Raw genomic sequence first — 22985 nt, 5'->3', positions numbered from 1 at the left:
AATATAAGAAAAATATGTTCGACTTCAGAATTATTTTCCATAATCTGTTTTACTTTTCTCAAACTTATTTTGCTTATTAAGTTTAGCTTGCAGGTCCCATGGACATCATAAGTGATAGTAGGAAGCAATGGCCTAAAAGTGTAATTATAAAATTAAATATGATGATAAATGTAATAAAAAAAAATAGCATGAGTCCCCAAAGGATACCTGAAAACTGACTATAAATTATCATCCATTATAACACAAAATGGAAAACTCTCACATGAGAGCATTTCTCAGGACAAACCAGGTCAGGGGAAAAACAAATCTTACCTAAGAGTGCCCTAAAGACTGTGAGCAGCTTAATGAGAATTTTGCAACTAATTTTATTAAGAGCAGAAATTGAATTACAATAAGAATGATCAAAATGAAATAAGAGTCTCCCAGAAGTCAAATGCATTCTCTTTCATTGTCCTGTTTATGCACACACATGAGTCCAGAGGAAAGTAAAGCAAAAAGATACAAATGAAATTGTTTGAAATTACGGAGAAATGGAACAAGAATTCAGCTCCAGCAGCCCAGAGTATTATACCTAATTTTCTTTTAATCCATATAATATTCTACATTCCCCCCCCCAATCCTTCAATACTTAGCATGTGTTATAAATAATTTTTGTGCTCTCAATTTCATCAGTACTTCCCCTTCTTTTCAATCCACTATTTGGTAACTACTGCTGACACTACTGAGCTGTTTCTAAAAGCCAGGCGCTATTCCAAACTCTCTGTCATTTAAAGTTCACATGAACTTGGTAAAATAAATACAACTATTATCCCATATTAGAGATGAAAAGGCTGAGGCATGTGCCTCCATAGCCTGCTTTCGCAGCCACTGTGTGGTCAATGGTGGCCCCCAAGAGATATGTCCATGTCCAGCCTCTGGAACATTGAATGTGACCTATTTGGAAAAAGGGTCATTGCAGGTGTAATTAAGTTTAGGACCTTGAGAAGATGAGATCGTAATAGGTTGTCAAGATGGGCCCTCCATCCAATGACAAGTGCCCTCATAAGAGACAGAACAGAAGACACAAACACAGAAGAGGAGGCCATGTGAAGGTGAAGGGAGAGACTGGAGAGACATGGCCACAAGTCAAGGAAGGCCTGAAACCACCAGAAGCTGGCAAGGGAAGGAAATGAACACACACACACACACACACACACACACACACACACCCCTGCCGACACCCTCCACCAATCCCTGGAGGTTGACATGGCTCTGCCAGATCTTGGACTTCTAGCTTCTAGAAAAGTGAGAGAATGAGTGTCTGTTGTTGAAGCCACCCAGCTGTAGTAATTTGTTCAGGCAGCTCTAGAAGACCAATCCTGACAGCCTTCTAGGAACATAAGGGGCCTCCTTGCTCCCATGCGTAGTTTCACTCCTGGGAAAGACCTAGCAGAGTTTCTTGCTCTTTACCCTGAAGACACCCTCTGCAGACGGTGTCTTCCCAGCCACACTTTCCTGCATGCTGTGTCTGCTAATGGTTCTTTACTTACTTCTACGGTTCAGAACCTACTGCTTCTATTCTACCGAGTTTCTATTCTATGGCCATGCAGGCTTGTTCCAGTTCAAATAAAAAAATGGCTTTCCCTATTGAAAGCGTAGTTTATACACTAATTAAATTAGTACAAATAACATGCAATCTATTTGCACTTGAACACGCGATTCATTCTAACATTACTATTCTGAAAACTTCCTAACATTTCCATTCATATAATAACTGTGATTATTATTTTAACACATGCTTTAAAAATGTATACTTAGTATTTCAAATATTCCCTGACATACTCTTCATTGGCTTACTCTTATTGGAAATCATTTATCCTAATTGATATTGTGCTAGGCAGTCTCTGTCCTTCTGTTTCCACCCTCCCCGCTCCTGGCCCTGGTCTGAGTTCCAGTGTTGACCATGAAAACCACCCCACATCTCACCCAGCCCTGACTTAGACACTGAGATAGGGACTTCGGAGCTGATGAGATTTGGATGAGATTTTTGGTCTTATCTATTGAGTTCCCATTAATTGCATGCCCTTGCCCAATGGTTGCTGGTGAGTTCAGTTGGTGGGAGGCCCCGGTAGGTGGAAGGGCACAAGGTGACTGAGATCAGGATATTCATTCCTTTTGTCTTCCTGCAGCACTGAAGGGCTGGCTGTGGCCACGGTCCTCTGGTTGGGGTCGCATCACTTGGCCTGTCAGGACACCTCCCCCCATACCTGTAACTCTCTTCAGGTGCTGCCCACCCTCTTCCCCCTGTTGTGGGACCTGGTGTCTCCCCCCACTTATTTGTTCTCTGAAGCCTAACCACACCTTCATAAATAGTCCCTTCAATAAACTCTTTTCCATCACCCCTTTGAGGATACTGTGTGTCTTCTATCAGACCCTCACTGACATAGCTATTGAGTATCCCAGCTGATAGCATCAATCTAACATACTGAATAATTTCTTCCCATAGATAGAATTATTCCAGGTTTTCAAAAACATCTCTTGTTTAAAAGATTTACAACTGGCTATGACTGGTGTGGGTTATTTTTTTCTCCTTTAACAACAACAAAAATGTGGTAACGTGGGAGAATTCTGTTCCTCTCAGACACTTCTGCCACAACTGACACTTATCACTGAATGAGATTTTGTTTCCAAAATACCTGTCATCACCATCACCGACGCACTCGGGGAAGGCAAGGCTACAGCCAAAAAGCATGATATGTTGATAGCAACTGAGGCGGTGGAGGTACATGAAGAATTTGAGGAACTTCTCCATTTCCATGTTTTTGACAATTGAGAAGAGAGGTGTTAGCGTGGTGTGGTAGGGCAGCATCTGACATTGGCTGTGGGTGATGTTCATGCAGGCACCTGGGAAGTCAAGATAATTACATTTAGGAGCAGACACATCATAATTACACATTTACAAACTCATTTGATATGAAAGGTTAACGTGTTCATAAGATAAAATATATTCTACTAGAGGCCCGATGCACGAAATTCATGCAAGAGTAAGTCTTCCTTCCCCCGGCTGCCAGCACCGGCTTCCCTCTGGCACCCGGGACCTGGGCTTCCCTCAGAGCCCCAGCTTCATCCAGAAGGAAATCTGGTCTAATTAAGCATATTACACTTTTATTATTATAGATAAGTAAGAATCATTACAGATATACAAATATATATATATGTCTGAGGGGTGCACGCACGTGCAGATATGTGACAATGAAATCAAGCTACATATATTCACAGAGGAAGAACATCTATGTCCTGGGCAAATGTGTGGGGAAAATACACTCACATGTAGCTGGTGGGCATAGAAATGGGCAGTCATTGTTCTGGATCACAGCTGGGCAGGGCAATATGTATAAATCTTTGAAATGTGCATATCACTTGACACTGTAATATCATTTCTTAAAAAATTACCCTAAGGCAATAATTGTGATTTTGAACATGGATTTATCTACAGGAATCTTCTTCATTATAGAGTTTTCCATTTTTAAAAGATATAAATCACCTCAGCATTCAATGAAGGGGATTGGTTTAAAATATTATGGAACAAACAACAGATTACTTAACTTAGATATATGAAAGATGCTTTAAAAGATTATTTAATCACATGGGGTGGTGCTTATAATATAACACATAAAAATAACAAGTCACAAAACAATTTGTATACTATGGTCCTGTTTTTAAAAACACGTGATTATAAAAGGATTTCCAATCCTGACTATGTTAACAGTTCAGGGTCAGCCCAGAGCCTCTGCTTTCATTTCCTCATGGCTGTCTTTTCTCCTGGGCACTGCCACCTGCACATCCTTTCCTTCTCCCTCATTCCATAAATTTACATGGTTGGTCTGATATAAGTCAAAAATATTAATAGGAGACTGTTATATTTTTCTTTTTTATGTTCTTCTGTATTCTCTTATTGATTTATATAAAGTTCTATTATTTTGTAAAAAAATAATTGAAACTTTGGTTATTGTTTAAGCAGGCTACTATTTAAAAGAATCTTCAGGCTTTGAAAATGAAGTGGAAATATTAATTTTAATTATGTTGCATGTAGCAAGAACAGAAAGAAGTTCAACAAGTAAGGGAACATCTCTTCTGATCACTGTGCAATTCCTAGTCAAAGAAATGGAGAGAAAAATCTTTCTAAGCCTACGTTTAACTTCATTTTAATGAAGATAATGTTTAAAAGAAATAAGGCTGCATCTCTGATAAAATGGCCAGACTAACCTTTGATCTACGTATATTACAGAATAAACACACCCTATCACAGGATTCCCAACCCCCTTTTCTGCTTCATTCATTCAGATAGATCACCTCAAACATCTCTCATCCTCTTCTCTAGTCTACTTCTAGGCACACTGCGTAGTTTCACATCTCTTACAAAACCACCCATGCCCTACAGGAAGTAATTCCTCCAAATGACCAGAGTGTAACCATTAGCTCAAAGAGTCTTACACTTCATGAAAAGACACAATTCCTCATTGTTATGTAATATTTATTGGTCACCCCAAATACACTGAGCTCAGTGGGGCATGATCACAATATGATTTCCACTTTGAAAGGGAACCAGTGACATCCAAAACTTCTCTATATGCTAGACTCAGGTATAGGCATGGCAAAAATAAATAAATAAGTGCACAACACTATTTTTGGACCTACTCAAAATCAAAGTACAACATGGGAAAGAAAGGAAAGAGACAAAGAAAAATCCAAATTAATATATGCAGACAGAACACAAACAGACACATATATACATGAGTTCAGCTTTGCATGAGTGCTGAGGTAGAGAGTTCTGGGCAAGTTTTATGAATATGACATGCAAGTCACTTAGTAAGGGAAGTTAAAACACAATTCAGTGTGGGAGCGGTTATACTAGTAGATGGGGAGAATGTATAGACGGGAGACTTCAAAATGACACAATTGTATGCATGGTGCTACAAGCCAAGATGGTTGCTTATGAGTTGAGAACAAAATTTTCTCCATCAAAAACATGAAATCATTTATGGAAACTTCAGTGTTAATAAAACATTTATTGAAAACAAACCTTGTGCCAGGCATCAAAACAGTTACTCAAATTCTCATTCACAGTTGTTCCATTTTCACAACCCAATTAAGTGACATCGCATATACTAGTATATTATACATGAGGAAACAATTTCAGAAAGACTAAGATATCTGCCCAATAGTAAACAGCTATTATGTGGAAATTCCAGATCTTCAAACCTATGCCTTCTGAGTAACCTCTGTTTGGAGTCAACTCAGGCAAATAAAAAGGGGGTTATTATGTTAAAAAATTATTAGAGAAGATAATTCCTAATGGCCAATGAAAAAGAGGCTAAAAAGCATATAATAATATATCACAAGGTCTATATTTATATTCATAGATATTATACCCATGTATACTGACCATATGCTATACTTTCTTTTATATTACACTAGAGACCCAGTGCATGAAATTCATGCACTGAGGGGGGGCGGGTATTCCTCAGCCCAGCTTGCACCCTCTCCAATCTGGAACCCCTCGGGGGATGTCCCTGTGGGATCAGGCCTAAGCCTGCAGTCGGACATCCCTCTCACAATCCGGGACTGCTGGCTTGTAACCACTTGCCTGCCTGCCTGATTGCCCCTAACCACTTCTGCCTGCCAGCCTGATCGCCCCCTAACCATTCTCCTGCCAGCCTGATTGGCACCTAATGGCTCTCCTGCTGGCTCAATCGCCCCCAACTGCCCTCCCCTGCCGGCCCAATGGCCCCCAACTGCCCTGCCCTGCAAGGCCTGGTCACCCCCAACTGCCCTCCCCTGCTGGCCTGGTCACCCCCAGCTGTCCTCCCCTCCTGCCTGGTTGCCCCTAACTGCCCTCCCCTGCCGGCCATCTTGTGCTGGCCATCTTGTGGAGGCCATCTTGTGACAATGTGGGGACAGCCATCTTGTGACAACATGAGGTGGCCATCTTGTGATGACGTGAGGGCGCAAGGGCCACTAGGCTTTTATTAGTATAGATTATTTTCTTTAGGGGTCACCAGCTTTGCAACTTATGTACTTGATGATGAACCACTTTTGAAGCAATGAGATGGCCAAAAGGCTCGTTCCCTTCATTTAGCCAAAGAAAATACTGGATATTGAAAGATCATTTGAAAAATACAAGATAGGGAGGAAAAGTGCATTTTGGTGGACTATACTATGCTCAAGACAGTGTGAGTTTCACAAAAGAAAAAAAAAAGAATGTGAACTGTAATAGAAAAAAATTTTAAATGATATTTTCCTAATAGCAAATTTCCTTAGGAAATCAGAACCTACACTCAGTAAAGTATAAAATAATAGTGTATAACCTTAAAAATAAGTCTCAAAATACTTGGTATAGACATAAATAGTAATGCTTTATCTCTGTATAATGCTTTTCAAATTTTTTCCAAAGAACTGTCAGATTATAAAATATATTCTTAATAATATAATACATGTTATCTTGTTATAAATTAAGAAACTAAGTCTGTCATAGATAGGTATGTAGATAGGTAAAAATGGATGGGTGGATGTACAGATGGATGAATGGACAGGTGGACGGACAGGTGAATAGATAAAAAGACAGCAGGAAGACAGATAAGAAGTGATTTGCAGTAGGACACAGCAATAGAAATAGACTGATACATAGCCCTCCATCTCATGATAACCAGAGCTGTTAATAGCACAGCAAACTCTGAAGGAATTCAAAGGAACAAGAATTTAATGTAGAGTGAACAATTAGGGAAAATGTAAGGAAGAGGAATAACTTATTTTGATGATTAAAAGATATATAAATAAGGTCTGGATTGTCAGAAGGGATAAAAAGAGTACATAGTAGTGTTAGAGAAAAATTAACTACAAAGGCTGAGATTCATAATTGCATGTGACAAATAAAGATTGAAAAGCTTGATTCTGGGCAAAATAGTTCAACAAATTTAGCCAAGAACATGCTCATAGCCAAGAGATATAAAAGAGAATTATTCTTTAAGACTGTTGACTTCAATTTTTTTATATTCAAGCCATTGTGCAAATAAATTTTCTACCATCCCTCCTGCCTCAACATTCGTGGCAAATATTATTTTTTTCCTAGAATGTTCCACTGTCTTTGAAACATGTAATTCTAGTGGTATGTTTGTGTACATTCGCACCAGGGGCACTCCGTTTTCATAAGCCAGCTACATGCTGTGTACATTCAGAGTCGTTTCTCTGTGGGGAAAAGGAAGGGGACTTTTGGAAATTGATTCATTTATTATTGCTATTCCATCTAACTTGGGTAGAGAAAAGAGGGAAAAGTCTATTTTTCTTCTCTGAGAATTTACTAGTAAATCTAATAGAAATTAAAAATCAGGGATGACATACAAGAACATGTAAAAAGATTCAAAAAATATAATTCATCATAGTTTATACAGACATCATTACTCAATTTGTGTGTATTCTCTTTAAGTTCAAGTTGTGCAGTGGTAAGGAAAGGTTAGAAATAGATCTGAAGGCCAAAACAGCCGCTTAATGCAATGTATTTCTGGTGAAACAGAAATATTCTTATTAGATCCTCAATTCTAAAACACCATTACTAGTAAGACATAATTTAATAACAATTATATAATAAATTTTCAGAGTATTCTTTGATTACATGACATGTCCCAATATGAGAAAAAAATAAAATATGAAAAAAAGTGCTGCTTGGAGTTGAGATTAGTTATTGAATTTTTTTCTTTAGTTTCCTTAAACTGACTCAATAGTTTCTAGACTAAACTGGGGCTTTCTCTATTCAGATCGCATTGCTAATGTTTCTAGATACTAGTTAGGAAGAAAGATGGTCGTTGTAGAGTTTTCCTTATGTTCATTTAGAAACTATGATAAATTCTGTGTGTGTTTTTTCTACACCTAAGATTAGGTAATGTGGAGTTAAAAAGTCTTATTTATGTGTTTTTTTAATGCAAAATTAACTTCACAATTAATGGTTCGTTTTTCTAAAGTAATATACACTCAATCAAAGGCCCTGAGTAGCTGATGTTAAAATGATGATACCCATAGCCAGTCTTATTTAGCAAACCACTTTGGTAGTGGTTAAGGAAAAAAAAAAAACAAAAAACTGCTGATTCACTTACTACATATTTCTACACTAAGTCATTACATTAATGGTTTTTACAACACTCACATTCTCTATTATCCCTTAATTACAAATAATTTCATTGTCAATCAGTGCAATATATTCGCTATTTGTATTTGATTTTGACTTGCATAGAATTTATTTCAATAGTGGGCTCTTTTAAACATCCCTTGAAATCAAATAAAAAATTGTTTTTAAATAAAAGCAAGATTGCCTAAATCACAATTATATCACATAATAGTGTTATTTGACAGGAAAGAGCTCAAATTAAAATAATGAAATATCAACTTTCTAAAGTATGTTGCTATATTTTTTCTAATAACCTAACAAGAAACCTTGGTAACCTTGCTGACTTCCTATGGACCATGCACATTTAATTGAAAGGCTACTAGTAAGAATTCCATTGCATGAGGAAGCAATATTTTATCAGAACACAGTTGATCTGTCCTAATTTACCTAAACTGACTCATTTAACTGAAGTGCTTTACAGGAATCGCTTGTGGAGCCTTTACATTTGTTTTCTTCTAGATCTCGAGAGTCCAATGAGGTTGTCAAGAGAAGATCTCTGGACAGCCCTTTTCACTGGTTTGGGAAGAAATTTGTGGCAGAGTTGGCTTTCTTCACTCGTTTTCCTTTTTCATTTCTCTCATCCAGTCTGTCATCAGTTTTGTTGCTGCTTCCCACATGATAACTTTTATTCCCTCTTTCGTTTAAATCCTAGCCTTTTTCTGGTTGTATATACTATTTGGAGCCTTCTCACATTCACCTCTTTTATCTGCATATTTTTGCCCTTTAATATCACGGAACAACTATAATGCCCCTGGCACTGTTCTCTGCCTTCCACATCCATGAGCTCATTTGCCCGCCCTAAAAGTCACTGTTTCACAGCTGAGGAAACAGGTTAAGTAATTTCCTGCAAGACTCACACAGCTAGTGGGATGCAAAGCTGGAATTCAACTCCAGTCATCCCCTCCAAAATCCAAGTCTCTTTCCTCCAAAAGCTGCCCCAAACCCAAATGTGATAGTTATCTTCTCACCTGGGTTGATACCACTATGGATGGGGTCCCATGTGTTCATTCAACAAATATTTATTGAGCTCCTGCTCTGTATCAAGCACTGCTCTACGTCCAGAGCAAATGATACCAAGCAAAACAAAGCCCCTCCCTTATGGAGTTTATAGTCCAGGCGGGGACGACAGAAAACAAAGAAACAAGCAAAAACAGTGTCTGGCATTGTTACACATAGTCATAGTCCTAATGCTCAATCAGCAGGAACCAAAAAAGCAGAAATGCCTCCTTAAGGAAAGACTAACATCACAATAAATCTTTTATTAGGGTGAATGAAGGACTATTAGTTTTGAGGGCTATTAGAATTGCTCCTCTAAGAAATAAGTGAGAACTAAATATGTAAGAGGCATGAATATGATAAAATTCAGATGCTAAGAAGAAATTTGACCCACTTTTTAAATATTAATAGTTCATATTCATGCTTCAGAATTTTGCTTGTTGCATCCTGTCTTCATTGTTCCTGTTATAATATTTAAGTTGTCACCTATTTACTGGGGATTCATTCACAGCCATCAAAAGGAAGCAACTCCCTTCTCCCCACCAGACCCATCATGGCAGCTCACTTCCCTGCAGGGGTCGAGAGCCTCCGCAGAGGCCTGAGCCAGAGAACCAGTCTTCTAGGGGGGAAGCTAAAGTTCCCATAAGCATCCACCCAAAGGGCTCCCCGTCTCTTTGTAACATCATCCTGCTTCATTTTCATGGTAGCATGAGGACTACCCGGTAGGCTCTTGTTTGCTTATTTGTTTATTCCCAGTATTATCCCATATCAGAGCAGAGACTTTGTCACTAGAACACACTGGGAAACCAAAGAGTAGACACCCAGTAGCTATTCCCTGAATGAATGAGGCGATGAGATGGAACAGTCTCCACACTGAAAGGTTTCTTATGAAACAAAGATGGAAGTAGATGTGAGAAAGCCCGTGTGTCTGAGACCTGAGGGAACTAGTGACGGCTAACGTTGGTACTACTGTGTTTGATCATCTGTTCCCTGGAATGTCCCAGTCTCAGGGAGACATCCCATCCTGCTCCCTCCACAAGCTGACTCCTGCCAGGGACTCCCCCTGGACCATCGTGCAGCAGTGGAAGGCACTAGAGGAGGAGCTCCCTGTCTCACTAACAGGTACACGTTCTGCAACGTGAGTGACTATGTTCCCCATGATGCACTTCACATCCCCACAACTATCCTGTGACTACCAGTCGATAGTTCTCAATCCCCTCATCTCTTTCACCCAGGGTACTGGGAATATTTGAGGGACACTTTGTAAAAAAAAGAAAAGGAAAGGAAAAAAAGAAAAGAAAAGGTCATTCGGGTGATTTTCATAACAGCTTGTAAGAATAATAATAATTGTAATTGAATATAATATAATGATTTGAAATTTGAGCTACTGACCTAAATTTTTTGTAACTTTCATGTGTTTTAAATAAAAAATAAGAATAAAAAATAACTTAAAAAATAAAAGGTATATATTCTGTTATCCTTACTCACGCTCACTTGCTTTTAGCACGAGACCTCACCATAAATAGAAAAAAGAAGGAGAATGTGCTTACAAAGTATAAAGGCTTGAGAACGTCGACTAGAATGACCTGTGCATGGGAGTGCTGCAGAGCTCCGAGGAGAGTGGGGGTAGGACCAGTGACTTCAGCCGACAAGAGTAGGAGCAAACACTTCAACTATCGAAGGGAAAGCAAACAAACCCCCGAGGGAGAAAGAGAAGCCAGGAGGCCACACTGAGCCGGGGTCCAAACTCTGGCACCCACAAGGCTGTGTGACCTGGGGAAATTCCTTCACCTTTTAAACCTCCTCATCTGTAAAGTCCAAGTCATAATAACGTTAATCACAGGGCTGTGTGGACCAAATCTGTCAAAGGAGATAGAGAACTTCAGACAATGCCTTCACACTGCTGATGGTCAATGGATGTTTCAACAGCGTTGGTACCTTCAGCAAGAAAAATACACAATTCAGAGAGAGGATAGGATGAGGTACATTAACTTTGCCGTAAAAGCTTAAATAAACCATTAGTATCTGTTCAAGTTGTCTCTTAGTATAAAGGATATTTTAAATTTCATTCCTACTTACTGTTTTATAGTAAAATAAACCAATTTTAAGAAAAGGAAGTAGATACAAGATCCTTGAGTGCCTTATGGGGGTGGGGGTGTTTGTTAGATACTTTATAGACAGTGCTTTATCTAACCCTCCCACAATCCTATGGAAATGCTGTTTTTATGCCCATTTTGTAGATGATGAGACAGAGTCAGTGAGGGTAAGAAAGGATTCAAGGATACACACATTTTAAGTTGTAGAGTTGAAATTGATCCCATAGCCTATTTTTTTTCCCACTGTAATATTCTGTCCAAGGTACTATTTCATTTTAGAGACTACAAATTTACTTTAAACACTGTAAAATATTTTAATGAATCTTTTTTAATTCCAGCAATAGAGTTGTTTCTCCAAGATTGGTAAAAACTAAACTCTCTCAAAGAAATCAATGAATCTGCTATTAAAAATAGGTTGTCCATCCTCACAGAGGGACAATTGGGCTTGGGAATGCTGAGTGTCTATTCCTGGCTGCACTTCAAAGTCAACCCAGGTCAGAGTTACATCAGCAGAGTGGAAATAATGAAGTTCACTCTTTATTCTAGATAACTCACACGAAAAGTAACATTTTGCCAGAATGATTTCTGGGAAAAACCAATCTGAAAAGATATCATGTTCTTGGGAAGATCTGTAAGAGGGTTGCAGAGAGATAAGAAGGCACAGAAAGCTCAAGACGGGGCCTTCTCTGTGAGGATTCTTAACTAGCTCTGGGAATATCTTTGAATCCAAACATGGTAACTATTTTCTTTCTTATAAGAGAAATCAAGGAGACAAAAGTAAGACGCATTTTCTTAATGAGTAAATTGTAACATTTATAATAAGTCCTTACATAGACAAGGATAGGAAAGCCAAAATAAAATGTGTGCACAAAATAAAATTTGTGCACAAAATAAGAAGTAAAAATGTAAGTGCCTAGTGCAATGCAGTGTAAATTACCAGAATTAAGCAAGAGCTAGCTACTCTTGCCAGAAGAAGCATAATGATTGGGGATTAATATTTTCTATATATTTACATATATTCCAAACTTAAGATTTTTAATGCAACCTCAAGTCTCTTGGTAAAGTCTTTTGCCAAGTTTCAAGTTTTCACATCCTACACATACATATGTATATGTCACTCTCTCCTTTCATTCATATACAAACATCCATACCACTTGATTCTAAGATGATCAAATGATAGCTAAAGTCTCATAACCTGATGTAATTCATTCATTCAACAAATATGTAGTCTGGCAATATTGTAACACCGTGAAGGGTCAATATTTTATTGTAAATTAATTATTCACATTCCATAGAACTAAATAAGATATGTCAGTTGACACATCCTTATTAGTCATTTTTCATTAATTTTAAAAGAACTACACATCTTTTCCCATATAATCATCCTAGAATTATGATTGATTGAGTAATAACAATAATTCAAATTTGTATGGCATTTCCAAGTTAGTAAAACATCTTTCTCATACATAGTATGGTGATTCCACACTTTGTTTCAAATCCTGTCTTTATCATTCTAAACTTATGTGGCCTCTGACAAGTCACCAAATTCCTCTGTTTATCAGTTTCCTGTCTACAAAATGAGGATAATAATATCTGTGTTATAAGGTTATTGTGAGGATTAAAAGATTTTTACACAATGCCTATTGTTAGCACATACAATCTATTTATATATATAAACTAGAGGCCCAGTGCATGAAATTCGTGCACTCGGGGGGTAGGGGGGGATCCCTCAGCCTGGCCTGTGCCCTCTCACAGTCCGGCAGCCCTTGGTGGATGTCCAACTGACAGGTTAGGCCTGCTCTCCGCAGTCGGACACCCTTAGCGCTGCCCTGGAGGTGGGAGAGGCTCCCACCACTGCTGCTGCGCTCGCCAGCCGTGAGCCCGGCTTCTGGCTGAGCGGTGCTCCCTCTGTGGGAGCGCACTGACCACCAGGGGGCAGCTCCTGCATTGAGCATCTGCCCCCAGTGGTCTGTGCATGTCATAGCGATCGGTTGTTCCTCCTTTGGGCTGAAACCGGCTCTCCAACATCCCCCCAGGGGTCCCAGATTGCAAGAGGGCAGAGGCCAGGCTGAGGAACCCCACTGGTGCACAATCAGGGATGGGGAGAGGAGGGATGCGGGAGGTTGGCCATCTCGCTCAGTTCTGATTGGCCGGAACCCAGGAGCAAGCTAACCTACCGGTCAGAGCATCCACCTTCTGGTGGTCAGTGCACGTCATAACAAGCGGTTGAGCAACTTTAGCATATTATTAGAATATTATGCTTTGATTGGTTGAACGGCTGACCGGACAACCGGACACTTACATATTAGGCTTTTATTATATAGGAAGCCTAAACGACCCTTCGACCATTCGACCGGTAACTATGATGTGTATTGACCACCAGGGGGCAGATGCTCAATGCACAGGCATGGAAACATGGAACAGACTGATGAATCTCAGAGGGAAGAGAGGAGGGGGAGTGGGAAGAGTTTAACCAAAGATCTTATATGCATACTAGAGTCCCAGTCCACGGATTCGTGCACAGGTGGGGGGTCCCTCGGCTTGGCCTGTGGGGATCGGGCCAATACTGGCAGTATGACATCCCCTGAGGGGTCCTGGATTGCAAGAGGGAGAAAGCTAGGCCAAGGGACCCAACTAGTGCATGAATCCATGCACCAGGCCTCTAGTGAACTATAACAGTTTTTGCTGCAATTATCTCATTTGTGACTCACAAAAACTCTGTGAAGTAGACATGAGAGATACTTGTGCCCCTGTTATGAAGGTAGGAAAAATGAAGCAGAGACGGTAACATTTCATTCTGCCTCTTTCCTCAGAATTCCATGAAGAATTCTTTGCAGAGGGAATAATGACTAATACATGGAAGATCAAAATTCAAAGTTTCATTAATTAGTTTTGCTTACTTGCAAAATAAAACACTGCTGGGTAGTATATTAAAAAAAATACTAAGTGTTTAAAAACATTATTTATTGAGAAAATATTTATTAAATCTCTATTCAATAAATTCACTGGGCTTGATGCTATGGAATTTAAAAATAATAATTTGAAATCAGACTGCACTTTATTATTTAGTCAAAATGTTCTTTCATATATATGAAAATTCTTTTTTATGTGCCAGCTATGGTAAAAATAAAGTCTATAATGATAAGAGTATAACAATGACTTAATAGCATATCATGCACATTGAGGGCAGGGTTTACTGTAAAATCACTACCTCACTTGTGGTCAGCTTTCAACCTCACTGCTCACAAAGGCAACAATATTTCAGGAGACTTTCCATCCTTCTGTAGTTTTATTGGGAATCTCATTTTAAGTTTGGTGACAGCCAAGGATTAAGTGTTGAGGAATGAAGGACAGGGCAGACCTAAATGCGAAGGTATGTTGCCTCAGCTAGTTATTGTGGTTCCTCTCCAGCTGTGAACCTGTGAAACTAGGGAAGTTGATGCCAAATTACAATGGTGGGACAGGCATAGAATAGACAGTCCCATTCCAGAAGGGGCAATGGGAATGAAGGAAGGGTTGATGGGTTCCTACTTGGACAATGATGGTGCTTGCTATGTCCTTCTCCCCCATGCATAACCTTCTTCTCTGCCTTTCATGAATGGCTGTAACATGGCCACTTGGCCAATCCCCAAACTCTAGAACAAGCAAAGAATTTTGACTTAGGCCTTCATTTCTTTCCCATGGCAACCCTCACATATTATTTATTCTTAAAATATTTTTGTTGACTCTAAAGGACACACGATATGATAACATAGTCACTGTGGCTTCCCAGCCATCAGGCCATCATACATCAGTCTCCAGAAAGTCACATGCTAAGGCCTTTGTCCAGTGCACACTTGTAAACACCTAACCCAAGCGGACACAAACTCTCTGTGCTTGATTACCTAATAAACAATGGAAGAACTGGAAAGTAATTGTAGAACTCTAGACCTCCCACTTCCCGAGGTAATAAAATTCTCATTAATTCTTATAAAAGCAATGTTGGCCTTGCCATAAAATTGAAAAGTAAAGGCTCTGCTCAGTTTACCTAAGTTATTTGTAATGATCTAAGACAATTATATTGTAGGTAAGTTTTTACATCTAAGAATGAGACAGCGCAATCTGTTTAAAAATGGAAACTCCGTTTTACTTTTATAATTTTAAATAAAACTTTATGATGGATTATATTTTCTTTCATCTCAACCTTTCTTACAGAATTTCTCAAGTTATAAATAACACTAGAGGCCCAGTGCATAAAATTCGTGCACGGGGGGGGGGGGGGTGTCCCTCAGCCCAGCCTGCACCCTCTCCAATCTGGGACATCCCTCTCACAATCCAGGACTGCTGGCTCCCAACTGCTCACCTGCCTGCCTGCCTGATTGCCCCTAACAGCTTCTGCCTGCCAGCCTGATCACCCCCTAACCACTCCCCTGCCAGCCTGATCGACGCCTAACTGCTCCCCTGCTGGCCTGATTGCCCCTAACTGCCCTCCCCTGCAGGCCTGGTCCCCCCCCCCCAACTGCCCTCCCCTGCAGGCCTGGTTCCCCCCAACTGTCCTCCCCTGCAGGCCTGATCGCCCACAACTGCCCTCCCTTCTGGCCATCTTGTGGTGGCCATCTTGTGTCCACATGGGGTTGGCCATCTTTGACCACATGGGGGTGGCCATCTTGTGTGTTGAAGTGATGGTCAGTTTGCATATTACCTCTCTATTATATAGGATGTTCATATCTCCCAGTAGTTACTTGGCTACTTGGGGACTGGATTTCTATCTGACCCATCCTTAGAGTCTATATACACAGCCAAGGCCCAGAGCTTGGCACCCAGTAAATAGCAGATGATGAATGAATGATGCTTCCCAGAATATTAACCTACGCTCTTTGAAATTGAAATGTCTTACATAGCTTAGAAGGGTATATAAGTACCATAATGAGTTTACACCAATTAATATAATTATAAACAAGTACTGCAAGTCATCAAGGCAAATACCACATGCAAATATTCTGTTAATGATGCAAAGCAGCAAAATAGAACAATAAAATACATCAACACTAAGAGGCAAGGAATGGTTTGCATCAACTGTGAATTGATGCAAAGCATTTGGCTTGGAAAACCTATTACCATCCTCATTTCATCTACAAGGAAGGCAAAAGGCATATTCTCTAAAGGCACAAGCAACAGCCAACAGGCTCCCATTGATGGGTCTTTTGCTCTCAACACAAAATTGTACAAAGACCAAAACCCTGAGAGAGTCAGCAAATTGAAATGATTCAAACAAAAGAATACGTTCCATGCCAATTTTCTTTCAGAACCAGAGAGTAAAGTACGTTACAGATTTTTAAAAATTTTATCTGAGAATATGGCTTTTAAAACATTGTTTTTGTCCTTGAATATGATTGGGAATGTTTTGGCAATGCTATTATCAGCATGCTACTGTTTTATGTTTTTCTCTCTGAATGGATCAAGGGTCTTTGGGCTGTTCTTCCTGAAAAGGAAACTGTGATAATGAATCTGGAGAGAAAACATTTGAGCCACAGGCCTTTGTTGACAGGACTACCATATGTTCTGGCGTATAAGATGACCTTTTAACCCAGGAAAATATTCTCAAAAGTCGGGGGTCTTATACACCGGAAAATACGGTAACCCACTCATCTTTTGGCAGTAACTCACTTTAATTCTAAATTGTAAATACCGTATTTTCTGGCATATAAGACCCCTGACTTTTGAGAAGATTTTCCTGGGTTATAAGGTCGTCTTATATGCCGGAAAATACGGTATTTAACTCTGACTCTCATTAGCTATATTAATATGTTACAGACACATTACCTTTGGGGGCACATGTCACCTGTGGAATATTGCAGGATTCATTTCAGAAAGAGGGTCAGGCAGTCCTGCCCAGAAATCTTTGAGAAGGGAGGGATGGGATTGTAGCCAAAGGAGAATGACAGGCAGCGCTCCATTACCCCTTTCAAAAGCCTCGCTCTGCAAATAATTGAGTTTGCTCTCTCTGGGAGAAACCCAATACATCCCAGGGATGGAGTCATCTAAAGATGGAATGAGGAGGAACGAAAGGAGAGTGGGGAGAAAAAAGAACAGGAAAGAAAGAGTCCATTCCTATATTCGAATTTCCTTTCTCCCTCCCAAGAAATCTACAAATCTTTACTAGAATGCTACCAGGCTAACCAGACACACACACAACAGTTATTTAAATGCTCCACTTGTTCTTGCTTAGATGTTGAGGTTAGCCAGAAGCCCATGTCTGAATCTCATCCTGTTCCTTAAACCTGAAGAATATGATTTAATTCGAGAGGACAACCAACTGGGCTTGATCATTGGGATCTAACGCTGGTGTCCAACAAAGCACATAAGGGTCATTGCTATAGTAAATTTTGGAGCAGCAAATTATTTTTTTTATGTATTTAAATTTTTAATTTTATTTATTGATTTTAGACAGAGAGAGGAAGGGAGAGAGAGACAGAGAGAGAAAGAAACACTGACTTGTTCCACTTATGTATGGATTCCTTGGTTGTTTCTTATATGTGCCCTGACTGGGGATTGAACCCACAACCTTATAACCAACTGAGCTACCCAGCCAGAGCCAGAAAATTCTTAATGAAACAGCTTAGGCAGGCCTCAGACTCTCCCAGGTGCCTAATAATAACAATAATAATACTCTTTTCCTCTAGAATATGTGTTCTTAATCATAATCCAAAGGCCCTAATGGCCCATACATAGAATTTTTGTGAAAAACCTAGATCAGAGGTAAATAGCATCTCTATTTCCATTAACCCCTAACTGAAATTCAGCATACGTGAATTATCAATGAAGGCAACACACAGAAAAATAAATTAGAAATCACAGCTATTTTCCTATCAACATGAAGTTGTTACAAACATTTCAAAATATTTACATCCATTGCTGTTATAAAATTAGTTATTGACTTACTGCTAGACATAATTATTTCTATATCATGTATTACTATATCATGAATGTATATTTCTAATATTTTTATAACAAAATTTTAATAAAATTGCCTTCCTTTGTGATTCTGTTATTTTCTTTAAGCACCAAAACATTATTGTGAGAAGACACCTCTAGGCTTCCCCAGATTGCCCAAGGAGTCCTTGGCACAAAAAATGTTAGACTCTGCTATTTCTGAGGATGTGACACAAACACGGGGAACTCCGGTTCCCTAAAGCAATGTTTCGAAAGCTGGAGAATTGCAGACTTTCTCACAGGAAGAAAGATATGCAGGTATACAGAAAATTAGACATAAACCCCTTCATGCCTATAGGGGTAACACAGCTATGAAATTGATATGTATACATCAAATAGAAACAAAATTACAAAACTATTAAAATTTAAATAAATGATATTAATGTGTTGATATTAACATTGTTCTGTTAAAGCATTGGACTCCTGAGGCACATGCTCTTCTGTGTTTGGGGAGCTTACACCACCACATATCCCAGCTGAGGGAGTTGTTTATCATCCTATTATATAAAAACCCTGGGTCGTAACGTCCGGTAATGACTGAGGCTCCACCAACCATGATGCCCCAAAACTGACTACTGAGGGGACTGCAAATCAGGGCCAGAGAGAGGCCTGAAGAGAGAAGCAGGGACTGATCCGTTGCCTCTGTGGCAGCTTTTGATCAGGTCTTGCCTCTCTCTTTCTCTCCCAGTCTGGCAGCAGCCACACCTCTATTTCTCTCCAGGACTCCACCGGGGCTGCTGATCAGCCCTACCTTTCTGATCAGGCCCTGTTGCTAGGCCCAGAGACGCTGACTAGCATAGAAACCGACCTACCAGAACCAAATCTGGGTGAAGTGTGAGGAACCAATGGCTGCCTAGGAGGTGGAGCTTTTGACGCTGACTGGCATAGAAACCGACCAATCAGAACCAAATTGGCCAGCAGAGGAGGGCAGTTGGGGGCAAGATCAGGCCAGCAGGGGAGGGCAGTTAGTGGCGATCAGGCAGGCAGGCAGAGGTAGTTAGGGGCAATCAGGCAGGCAAGCAGGTGAGTGGTTAGGAGCCAGCAGTTCCAGATTGCAAGAGGGATGTCCCCCAAGGGGTTCCCGATTGGAGAGGGTGCTGGCTGGGCTGAGGGAACCCCCCCTTTGTGCATGAATTTCATGCACTGGGCCACTAGTTTTTCTCTATTTAAACTGCCATGAAGGCGCCCCTTGTACAATATGCCAGTGCATGCCTTGTTCTGCAACTGAGAAGAATATCTATTGACTCTGTCTCTATTCCTTTCTGGATGGCTGGCAAATGTCTATTGAAATACCATTACAGGCCCAAGATGGAGCCACTCTTGTCTGGGGAGCCAGGTCACCAAACAGAAACTTGGATAACTTTCCTGCCCCTGTAACTGCTCTGCTTGACCGAAAACGCAGTATTCCCAGTCAGCTAATCTCCAAACACCAAGTCAGCTCTGGGCTCCATGCTTATTTCCTTGTTCCTTCTTATCTAAAGCAAGGGTGACTATGTGGCCCCAGCCAACCAGGTGTTTTCTCTTTTTCTCTTCCTTGTTCTTTATTCTTTATCTTACTAAAGCTTCCTGCCTTTAGTAAGGTAAGATGGAGTGGAAGGCAGGAAGCTATTCACTTCATGAAATGTTAAAGCTTGTATCACCTAAATTGTTTCTTTAGTCATTTTTTTTAACAGTCTAAGCAGTATAGCTTAGCAGCAACATAACCATAAATAGAAACTCAAATACAGGTACCAAAAATCCATATCAATACTTGTTATAAGATGGTGATCCAGGTAATTGAGAGTAGGCTTACGTTAATTATGTTTTTATTTATTCAATGTATGATCATTGAAACAAAAGCATACATTTAAGAAATTCTTATAGAGAATTCAAGGATCCACCAGAACATATCTGAGGTCCCTCAGACCCCAGATGGAGAAATTCTGTCCAACAACATAACAGGAATGATAAGGATACAATTCACCCACCCACATGTACACATACCAGCATAGACTTCCACTCCAAACCATATAATAATCTAGAAAGTAATCTATAGAGGGGGGTACATGACCCTGGGGCAGTAGAACTGATTGTTGAAAAACATAACAAAAACATTTAGGGTTCCATTCGGAAATATGGAGAGGAGAATTCCCTGATTTCAAATGTCCTTGGGATAGTTGCCTAATATAATAAATAGTAATACAGGTAAAACAAAACTTGCTCTGTTCCTCTTAACTTCATATTCATGCAGAGCTTACTTTTAAGTTAATAGAAATGCCATGTTGACAACACAAAACTAGGAAGAAAGAATAACCTTAAGGTTTTAGATTGATGCATAAGCTTTCTGCATTTAGTAAATTCGGGGTATGTGTTTAGAGCATTTTGGTACAGTGCTAATAAGTCACTACTATTTAGACAGCTTCACTGCCATGATCAAGTCATTTTATCTTCAGAAGAGAGATCACTGATAAAACAAAACAAAAATCACATAAAAAACACTACAAACTAGATATAAGGTGAATACCTTATATTGGGAGAACAGCTGAAGTGAAATAAATTATGATGTAATGAAAACATGGAATACTGTTCAGTCATTGCAACAATAAATTAGACACATTTACATGAAGTATTCTTGAACAAGAAAACATTAGATAGAAAAATATGTGTACTAAATGAGATCCCACTTTTTGAACAACAATGACAAAATCACCTCTGCATGTATATTATTCTGTATCATATATGTGCATATGTGTTTATATATAACTAGAGGCCTGATGCACAAAATTCGTGCACAGGTAGGGTCCCTAGGCCTGGCCAGCGATCAGGGCCAATCTGTGGGGTGACTGGCGGGGCAATCAGGGGGCCCCTGCTGGCACCCACCTTGGCTGGCCTAGCGCCGCCCACTTGCCAGCCCCGCCCCTTGCCATCACAGGTCACTCCCTCTGCGGGGCAACTGGTGGGACTATTGCAGGGGGCCCCCACTGGCACCAGCCTTGGCTGGCCTGGCTCTTCCCACTCACCAGCCCCACCTCCTCCCACCACCACTGGCCGGGGCCTGCGGGTTGGGGGCAACTCCTGTGTTGAGCGTCTGCCCCCTGGTGGTCAGTGCATGTCATAGCAACAAGTCATTCCACCATTCGGTCAATTTGCATATTAAGCTTTTATTATACAGAACTAGAGGCCCGGTGCATGAAATTCGTGCACGGGGGGGGGTGTCCCTCAGCCCAGCCTGCACCCTCTCCAATCTGGGACCCCTTAAGGGATGTCCAACCGCCCGTTTAAGCCTGATCCCACCAGGATCGGGCCTAAACGGGCAGTCAGACATCCCTCTCACAATCTAGGACTGCTGGCTCCCAACCACTCGCCTGCCTCTGCCTGATTGCCCCTAACTGTCCTCCCCTGCAGGCCTGGTCCCCCCAACTGCCCTCCCCTGCAGGCCTGGGTCCCACCCAACTTCCCTCCCTTGCTGGTCTGGTCTCCCCCAACTACCCTCCTCTGCCAGCCTGGTCACCCCCAACTGCCCACAACTGCCCTCCCCTGCCAGCCATCTTGTGGTGGCCATCTTGTGTCCACATGGGGGCAGCCATCTTTGACCACATGGAGGTGGCCATCTTGTGTCTTGGTGTGATGGTCAATTTGCATATTACTCTTTTATAGATAGGATAGTATAAGTGAAAGAAATTCTAGGAACAAAACAGGCACCTTTAGGGAGTCTTAGGAATAAAGAGGGTCTATGGAGGAGGAATGCATAGGTGAGGGCTTAGAGCTGCCAGAAGGCATACATTCACAGAGGATAAAGAAAAGTCAGAGAGTATCAGGAAAAAGAAAACATACTTTCACAGAGGATAGAGAAATTTGGACAGATGCTGGGAAGAGGAAAACATTTTCACAGGAGATAGAGGAATGTTGCAAGATAAGGGGGAGAGAAAAAGAGGGGCACCACTGTGGGTTTTGGATGTTGAAGCTGATAGTCTGCAAAAGAGTAACCAATTAGAAAAGCAGAGGGTCATAAAGTGGGGAAGGGGTCCAATTAGAAGGGAGCATGAAGAGACAAAGAACTACAGCCTTTATAAACCTTAGGAAAAGGGGCTTAGTTGGTTACCCCCTGGGGAACTCCTCCCTACGTGGGAGTTGGTGTTTGCTTACAATAAATTTCCACACTTTTACTAACAAGTCCTTTTAGTACAAATTTTATTCTTCAAACTTCATGAGGCAAGAACCTGCAAGGGGGAGATCCTCTCCCCAAACTCCACGTTTCATAAACATGGAGGAAACTATAAAATCATATACACTAGGTTGTCAACATGGGTTAACTGTGCACATACTAGTAGATAGGGTAATATGATGCAAAGGAAGGAGAAAGAGTAAAGTGATTTATACAAAAAAGGGGGAAAAAGATTTCCATTTAAAATTAATATATAATCTAATCATATTTATGCATTATAAAAAGGAGAAAAATCAGCCCTAGCCAGTTTGGCTCAGTGGATACAGCATCGGCCTGTGGACTGAAGGGTCCCAGGTTTGATTCCAGCCAAGGGCACATGCCCAGGTTGTGGGCTCAATCCCCAGTGTGGGGCGTGCAGGAGGCAGCAAATCAATGATTCTCTCTGATCATTGATGTTTCTATCTCCCTCTCCCTCTCCTTTCCTCTCTGAAATCAACAAAAATAAATTTTAAAAAAGAAGAAGAAAAATCAACTCCCAATGGTGTAGGAAATTTAAAAAGTTGGAGGGTAAAATCCTCCA

General features: G+C 40.5%; 1 protein-coding gene across 2 annotated transcripts in view; it reads right to left on the bottom strand.

Moving 5' to 3' along the window:
• Nucleotides 1-2883, bottom strand: part of CORIN (corin, serine peptidase) — a gene marked incomplete at its 3' end in the record, with an annotated part of 129825 nt that extends 126942 nt beyond the window's left edge. For both annotated transcript variants that reach the window (XM_079769420.1, XM_079769421.1), the window contains exon 1: nt 2676-2883. In XM_079769420.1, the coding sequence (XP_079625546.1) occupies nt 2676-2875 (200 nt within the window). In that variant the 5' untranslated portion in view covers nt 2876-2883. The remainder of the gene's footprint in view (nt 1-2675) is intronic.
• Between the last annotated feature and the right edge of the window lie 20102 nt (nt 2884-22985).

The sequence above is a fragment of the Cnephaeus nilssonii genome (genome assembly GCF_951640355.1).
Source record: "Cnephaeus nilssonii genome assembly, chromosome: 1".
In the NCBI taxonomy this organism is placed as follows: domain Eukaryota; kingdom Metazoa; phylum Chordata; class Mammalia; order Chiroptera; family Vespertilionidae; genus Cnephaeus; species Cnephaeus nilssonii.
Note: the sequence above shows the minus strand (reverse complement) of the source record. Positions and strands in the feature narration are given on the sequence as shown.